Here is an 8,133-nt window from a genome sequence, read left to right on the forward strand (position 1 = left end):
TTTCTGGTGATTTGTGATTGCTAATCTGAGGTTTTGGGGAGAGAGAAAACTTGTTACTAAATTATTATATACCAAAAAAGAAACTGAATAACACATTGATCTGCATCAAACATTCTACAAGTTCATACAGATTTCCCCAGAAATCTGTTATATGTTTCAAAGGGTAATGTGGGAGAGACGGAGGGAAAACGGACTGTGTTTCCAATATCATTCTTGAATCATCCTTCATTCCAACCACTGCTTAAACACGCTGAGGAAGAGTTTGTATTCCATCATCCTCAGGTTGTCAAACAAATCCTTGCAAAAAGGATGTCTTTCTTGATTTCACTTCTAGATTGGAAGTTTCTTAAAGATGAGGGGAAAGAAAATTCACCAAGTTTTGACTTTTTTTCCCCCTGTTTTCTTGAGTCGTTTATGAACTTAGATTAAAATGTTGCAGGAAATCCAAGAACAATTCCTTCCAGAATGTTAACGAATAACACTGATATATTCTATGTCCTGTCAGCCAAGTATTTTCTAGATACAAAAATCTGACTAAATAGGCAGAAATGATAGAATAGTCACGATTTAGTGTTGCATTGAAACAGCTGTTAGTACTTGAAACAGTAGAATTACGACTATCAAATACATGCCTATGGTAGGGGCGGCCTTCAGTTTCAACTAAGAAAAATATGATTTTCACATAAGAAGGATTGAAAAAGATTAAACTTATTCAAACCTATTTATCCTTTTTCTTATCTTATTATCATCGTTAGAGACCAAGTAAAACATTTTCCACGTTCATGGTATTCATTTATTCAAGAAAATGTTTTGTGCTCAGCTGTATTCAAGTGAAGTAGCATAAAAATGGAGATGAAAAAACCCAACGAATTCAGGTGAATAAAATTCATGAAGAGGCACAGTGTTCTTGCAAGACAATGTGACTGTCTATTTCAATTTTGTATCTCTTTTCCGCTACTCATCATTTACATATAGAAGTTAACTCTACATTGATGTTCTACACTAAACTATGGGAAAAAATCGAAGGGAATCTGACAAAATTGTGTGGAGGATTGTTTTTCTTCTCTCTTTCAGCAAGATTGCAGCCTGGATGTGAGATTGATGAAGACATCTTCTCTGCAAGGAATTGTAAGACCTCCAGTTGGATGTTTAAATCCAAATTCTTCTTCTGCACGGTTGAGCAAAGCAGAAAAAGAAGGATGGTTTAGGTATGCTATTGGAACTACAAATCTCTTTCTCTCCATATCTCCCACATAAATTGCAATATGGCCTTTGGGAACGCCACACCGGTTTCTGGAAGAAGCAGTATGCATTTTGACAGCTTGCTTGGCATTGAGGAGAAGTGAAGGTAGTCTGATTCCCATTTTCCGCTCGATGCAAATCTAGAAGTTGGAAAGTGTAGTACTTGAATGAAGATGTCCTTGAAATTTGAGTTGGAGATTGAAGTTTATTTGAACCGTATTTATGGATTCAGAACGGGGAAGTGGTGAGAGGAAAACAGTCTCAAAGAGGGCCTACTTCATAAATGCTCACATGGGTTGCTTATTTGATTTGAATAGACGCAGTTCATCATGTTCCCTAACAAACTATTGAGCAGCCCCATTTGTTCCAATGAGGTGCAGTTATAGTCCAAAAGGGAAAGTACAAAGTTCTGAGGTTCTATTGTTGCTTGATTGGTTTGTGAACTAATGGAAACAGTTGGACGATGACTTGACTTGTGATGAATGGAAACAATTGACCAATGAGCCTGAAATTAGTGGTATGAATTTCAGAGAATGTGCAGTTGGAGAAGAAAATTGGGTGCCTTTTTATGAGATGAGGCAAAGCCATGTGAAGGGGTATTGAAAAATATATCCAACTACCGGACATCAGTACCCCACTTAGCCACTGGAATGGTCGGAGTCATCAGCATAGGATTTTCTTATATAAATATAAACATCGAAATGAGCCTTCAAACACCACCCTCAACTCATTTCAAGTTCTACTTCCTCTTCTAGTTAGCTCTATACCAATCAGATCAGAACATTAGACTGACTGCCTTTCGTTCGAGAAAATGGGGATTCGGTTGCTATCTTTGGTTCCTCATGCTAAGCAAATTCTAAAGATGCAGTCAAGTTTCACCAAAAACCAGTTGGACGTTCCAAAAGGCCATGTGGCCGTTTATGTGGGAGAGATCCAAAGGAAGCGGTTCGTGATTCCGATATCTTACCTAAACCATCCATCATTCCAGAAACTGCTCGGTCATGCCGAGGAGGAGTTTGGCTTCCATCATCCACAAGGAGGCCTAACAATTCCTTGCAGAGAAGATGTCTTTGTTGATCTCACTTCTAGATTGCAAGTTTCTTGAAGGATCAACAGCAGAGCACAAGCTTAAATTTTTTGACAAACATTTCTGTTTGTTTCTGATACATTTGTTTTTTTGATTCATACTAGAATGTTGTAGAATGACATGCCCTTCTTGCCTGCAAATGAGTGGCATTGTAATGGTGCATTTAGCAACAGAAATGAATAAGAAAAAAATACACAAATTTAACATCAATTTCTATATAGCTCTCTCTTTGTTGCTTTATTTGTGATGGTAACCTGCAATCCATGGAACAATGAAAAATTGTTGCTAGAGCATAGCACATCACTAAAGACACTAAGCAGCATCTTGAAGATTCAAACTTCTAAGTTCAAACAGATCCAAAGCAAACTGAATCCTTATGTGCCAATTTAAAATTTTCTACGGTAAATATTAATCTTGGTTTGATCTAATGAACAAAAGTTTTTATCCATCCTATGTGCCACCTCCTGTTATTACTATTAGACATGGGAATCCAGTTGCCTTTGATACTCCTCAATGCCAAGCAAGTTTCTCAAAAAGCAAGCTATTTCTACAACAAACCAATCTGATGTTCCGAAGGGTCACGTTGCAGTCTATGACGGAGAAATCGAAATGAAGCGGTTTCAGTTCTGAAACCATACTTAAACTATTCTACATTCATGACTTTACTTAAGAGGACTGAGGAAGAGTTTAGATACAATCATCCTATGGGGGGTTTCGCAATCCCTGCAGAGAAAATGCCTTCATTGATCTCACTTCTAGGCTACATAGCTGTTGAAAGATTATGTACCGATAGAAATTCCTGACATTCTTTTGTTCATTTTTAGTTAGAATGTCAAGTATCAAGCCAGAGCAGTCTAACAAGGAAGAATCTTTGTTTAAAGCTTCACATCCTAGTGCCCAGCCAGATGATAAAGATATGCCGACAGTTGCTCTTGGTAGCCCATTTCGAGTAGGTGATTGTAAGATCAAGCATGGATCAGAAAGCCTCAATTTTCCTAGAACATTATAACATGTATAAAATTGTGTTGGCACGGCTATAAAATTATATTATAACATGAATTATGAGATATAAGTTCTTTGTATTTTCTTATTTTATCATGCAACAAGAGATTTGACAAAACTCAAGCACAGAGAATTTATCATAAAAATAAGATTTCTATTTCCATCTGGTTCTCAAGAAAGAGGCAAAAATTCTGATTAGGCAAGTTAGAAAATGTAAAACGAAATAAGAGGATGTTTGAAGATGAGAGCTGTTCTTGGATCAACCATTTTGAATTAGCTCAATTCAAGGCTTCTTTTTGGTGTTCTCTACTCATCTTTTTCTTCTCTTATGAGCATCGTTAGAGTAACACTATGCATTTCATGGTATTCATTTATTCAAGAAAAACCTTTGTGCTCAGCTGTATTCAAGTAAAGTAGCGAGAACATGGAGATGAAAAACCCAACGAATTTACGTGAAAAAAATTCATGAAGGGGCACAGTGTTCTTGAAAGAAAATGTGATTATCTATTTCAATTTTGCATCTCTTTTCCGCTACTCATCATTTACATTTAGAAGCTAACTCTACATTGATGTTCTACATTTAACTATGGGAAAAAATTGAAGGGAATCTGGCAAAACTGTGTGGAGGATTGTTATTCTTCTCTCTTTCAGGAAGATTGTAGCTTGGATGTCAGATTGATGAAGACATCTTCTCTGCAGGGAATTGTAAGACCTCCAGTTGGATGTTTAAATCCAAATTCTTCTTCTGCACGGTTGAGCAAAGCAGAAAAAGAAGGATGGCTTAAGTATGCTATTGGAACTACAAATCTCTTTCTTTCAATATCTCCCACATAAACTGCAATATGGCCTTTGGGAACGCCACACCGGTTTTTGGAAGAAGCGGTATGCATTTTGACAGCTTGCTTGGCATTGAGGAAAAGTGAAGGTAGTCTGATTCCCATGTTTAGTTTCGAAAAATTTTCCGCTCGATGGAAAGTGTAGTACTTGAATGAAGATGTTCTTGAAATTTGAGTTGGAGATTGAAGTTTATTTGAACCGTATTTATGGATTCAGAACGGGGAAGTGGTGAGAAGAAAACAGTATCAAGTTGGTCTCTAGGAGGGCCTACTTCATAAATGCTCACATGGGTTGCTTATTTGGTTTGAATAGACGCACTTCATCATGTGCCCTAACAAACTAGTGAGCAGTCCCATTTGTTCCAATGAGGTGCAGTTATAGTCCAAAATAACAGGTCTAGAAAACTTCGAAACCAAATTCCATGTCGTGGTAGATCAACTTACAGTGGGCCCATGTTGCAAGCTTACACCATCAGTCATTGGCTGCATCTCTGATAATAGATTATACAGAACAATAAATGAGATGCCAATCCATTTGTAAATTTTTCTTTCAGACACAAAAATAATGCTTGTCTTAAACTTGCTATGATCTTAAAGGTTTACCATTTAGAATTGTCTAATACATGTTTGCTTGTGTGTATTAAGAGATGTGCATAATGCATTTCCATAGGTCTTACTTATCCATTACAAGGAGTCAAATTCATTTCCTAGCTCATGAATGATCTTTGTCTCAATTGGTCTATTCATGTCCCTTTCTCCACTCACTTTATTTTCCTGGTATGTTTTGTTCGTAGCATCCTGTGCTGATATTATAGAAATAGCCTACAAAAATGTATTCACAAACTTCATATTTTCTGTTCTGTTTCTAGTGTTTTGAGAAATTCTTGTATCTTATGTTTTCTCCCCTCATGGGATACCAAAAGATCAGAGGACCTTCTCCAGTTTATGTTGATTCAAATTTGACTTCCACTTGTCGATAAGTTCAATGCATCGAAGTCTATGGATGTGGCCACGAGCTATTGTTGGGGAAAACAAGAGAGGTAATTCTTGATTCAAGCTTCATTTTTAAACCAGCTGCTCTTTTAGTTTTTGGTTGGCTATATAGGAATTCATCCAAGACATAGAATGGTTGAGATATTTGCATAACAGAAATCTCAGTTTTTCGTACATGGATCAACAGACTTGAAAGAGGTTGCATGGTCTTGCCACAGCTTAAGATTGATAAAGTTGGTGGCCTGCTCTCCAAGGCTAGCACAATTACTTTGGGTCCAGAGGAAGAGTTATTAACAGACTGCTGGACTTGCTTAAAGGTTGAGAAGCTACATATGTTTGTCCCCTAGATTCTATCAATTTGTGCAGAATCTAGTATTCAGAGTTGAGGAAGAAAGCTGAAGCACCGTATGAGAGATAGGTAGACATTTTTGAATTGTGAAAAAATCTAAGTTGGATGGATGTCATTTTGTGCTCCTAACGATCAGTATGGAGAAAGGTTTACTGAGCGCTCTATGTCTTAAATGGTAGGAAATACTAAGCTCCAAATGATCATTTTGTGCTCCTAGTGATCAGTATAGAGAAAAGATTCAAATCTAAGCTGGATTTGAACCGATCAAATGACAAAAGGAAAGACAGCTGTGGCAAATGATTACAAGTTCTTTCAGACTCATTGTGATATTCCTCATCTTTCATTGCCTATTGAGTCTTCTTTCAAATAGCCCGTTTTTTTCTGGATGTCTATAGCATGACCACTTATACTTGCACACCATAATAATGAGACATCTCTTCACCCTGCTACTATCTGGTCTCGATGTTGTGGTTTTTGCTTATATATAGCTACCAAGAATTCGCTCAAGTATGCTAAGAGTGAGGCCACAAAAGATGTCTTGGTTGCATACTACAGTGATGCCACACCGTCAGGTGATCTTATTAGAACTCTTCTTCTGTTTGACTTGGCAGTTCCTAATGATGGTAGAACTTTGTGGATGATTTATGCCTCTAAGAGTTAGCATGTTTCGACTAAGCTATGTACTTTGACTTGGGCCTTTTGTTCTCCTTAATGAGAACCATTCTTTGATATGGTCCACAATTTGGTACATATAAGGCCTGCAGAGTCTCCTTTGACCTAGATATTGAGTCCAACGACGTAGCTGGTCACTCTTTCATGGAAAGCCATTAACATGGAGGTTCTGTTCTTCCATTTTCAACATAATACACTCTGTCTGTAATCATTTAATTCAGTGTAAAAGCTTCAACAATGATTCGACTTTTCATAATCGAACAACTTGGCCAATGAAAATGGAAATTTGTGGTGTAACTGCGGAGAATGTGAAGAGAGAGAGAAGGAAATTGGTGTGTCTTTTCTAAGTTGAACAAAACCATGTGAAATGGCCTACTCAAATACCTAACCAACAGACTTCAATACCCCACTTTGCCATTTGAATACCATCGCTCACAGCATAACTCTTTCTTCCAGAACTCTATAAATTTGAACATCAAATGAGCCTTCAAACACCAACTTCAACTCATTCCTAGTGTTCTACACTAATCAGATCAAAGCTTTAGACTTTTTTCAGAGTCTTTCATCTCAAGCAAATGGGGATTCGATTGCTATTCTTGGTTCCTCATGCCAAGCAGATCCTAAAGAAGCAGTCAGGTTTTACCAAAAGTCAGTTGGATGTGCCAAAAGGCCATGTGGCTGTTTACGTAGGAGAGTTCCAAAGAAAGCGGTTCTTGGTTCCAATTTCTTACTTAAACCATCCATCATTCCAAAATCTACTCAGCCATGCAGAGGAAGAGTTTGGCTTCCATCATCCACAGGGGGGTCTAACAATTCCTTGCAAGGAGGATGCCTTCATTGATCTCACCTCCAGATTGCAAGTATCTTGAAGGATGCAGAAGAAAGGACAATCATCTGCCGTTTTTGACAATTTTTTTTCTGACTCATTTTACTTTTCGACACATACTAGATTGTTGTAGAGTGGGAAACCTTCCTACCTGTAAATGAGTTGCATTGTAAAGTTACTTATACCACAGGATTAATGAAAATAGACCAATTCAGCATAGACTTCTATATATCATTTCTTCTGGTGATCTGTGATTGCTAATCTGAGCTTTTGGGGAGAGAAAACTTGTTACTAAAATTATAATATACCAAAAAAAGAAAAAAAAAACTGAATAACATATTCAAACTTCAAACATTAAACAGAACTAAACAAAAATGAACTGCATCAGACATTCTACAAGTTCACTCAGATTTCTGTGAAATCAGTTATATGTTCCAAAAGGTAACGTGGGAGTGTATGTGGGAGAGACGGAAGGCAAACGGTTTGTGTTTCCAACATCATACTTAAATCATCCTTCATTCCAACCACTGCTCAAACACGCTGAGGAAGAGTTTGTATTCCATCATCCTCAAGGTCGTCAAACAATTCCTTGCAAAAAGGATGTCTTTCTTTATTTCACTTCTAGATTGGAAGTTTATTCAAGATGAAGAGTCGAAAGAAAATTCACCATGTTTTGGCATTTTTCCCCCTGTTTTCTTGACTCGTTTATGAACTTATATTAAAATGATGCAGGAAATCCAAGAACAATTCCTTCCAGAATGTTAACAAATAACACTGATAAATTCTATGTCATGTCAGCCTAGTATTTTCTTGCTACTGACATCTGACTAAATAGGCAGAAATGATTTTATAGTCCTAATTTAGTGTTCTATTGAAACAGTAAAATTATGATTATCAAATACATGCCTATGGTAGGGGCCTTCAGTTTCAACTAAGAAAAATATGATTTTCACATAAGAGGGATTAAAAAAGATTAAACTTATTCAAACCTACTTATCCTTTTTCTTCTCTTATTATCATCGTTAGAGACCAAGTAAAACATTTTGCACGTTCATGGAATTCAATTATTCAAGAAAATGTTTTGTGCTCAGCTGTATTCAAGTGAAGTAGCATAAAGATGGAGATG

General features: G+C 37.0%; 1 protein-coding gene and 3 pseudogenes across 1 annotated transcript; 2 read left to right on the top strand and 2 right to left on the bottom strand.

The window, feature by feature from the left end:
• Window positions 1-97: 97 nt before the first annotated feature.
• Window positions 98-2,064, bottom strand: LOC111795223 (auxin-responsive protein SAUR21 pseudogene; annotated as a pseudogene).
• On the top strand, window positions 2,039-2,885 carry LOC111795228 (auxin-responsive protein SAUR21-like). Its single transcript, XM_023677525.2, has one exon. It carries the CDS (start codon window positions 2,054-2,056, stop codon window positions 2,345-2,347), a length of 294 nt encoding a protein of 97 aa, XP_023533293.2. The 5' UTR covers window positions 2,039-2,053; the 3' UTR covers window positions 2,348-2,885.
• Window positions 2,886-3,517: 632 nt separating this feature from the next.
• On the bottom strand, window positions 3,518-4,392 carry LOC147792737 (auxin-responsive protein SAUR21 pseudogene; annotated as a pseudogene).
• A 2,215-nt stretch (window positions 4,393-6,607) lies between these two features.
• On the top strand, window positions 6,608-7,224 carry LOC111795231 (auxin-responsive protein SAUR24 pseudogene; annotated as a pseudogene).
• Window positions 7,225-8,133: the final 909 nt, after the last annotated feature.

Source organism: Cucurbita pepo, chromosome 5, assembly GCF_057944985.1.
Source record: "Cucurbita pepo subsp. pepo isolate OVF chromosome 5, ASM5794498v1, whole genome shotgun sequence".
Classification (NCBI taxonomy): Eukaryota; Viridiplantae; Streptophyta; class Magnoliopsida; order Cucurbitales; family Cucurbitaceae; genus Cucurbita; species Cucurbita pepo.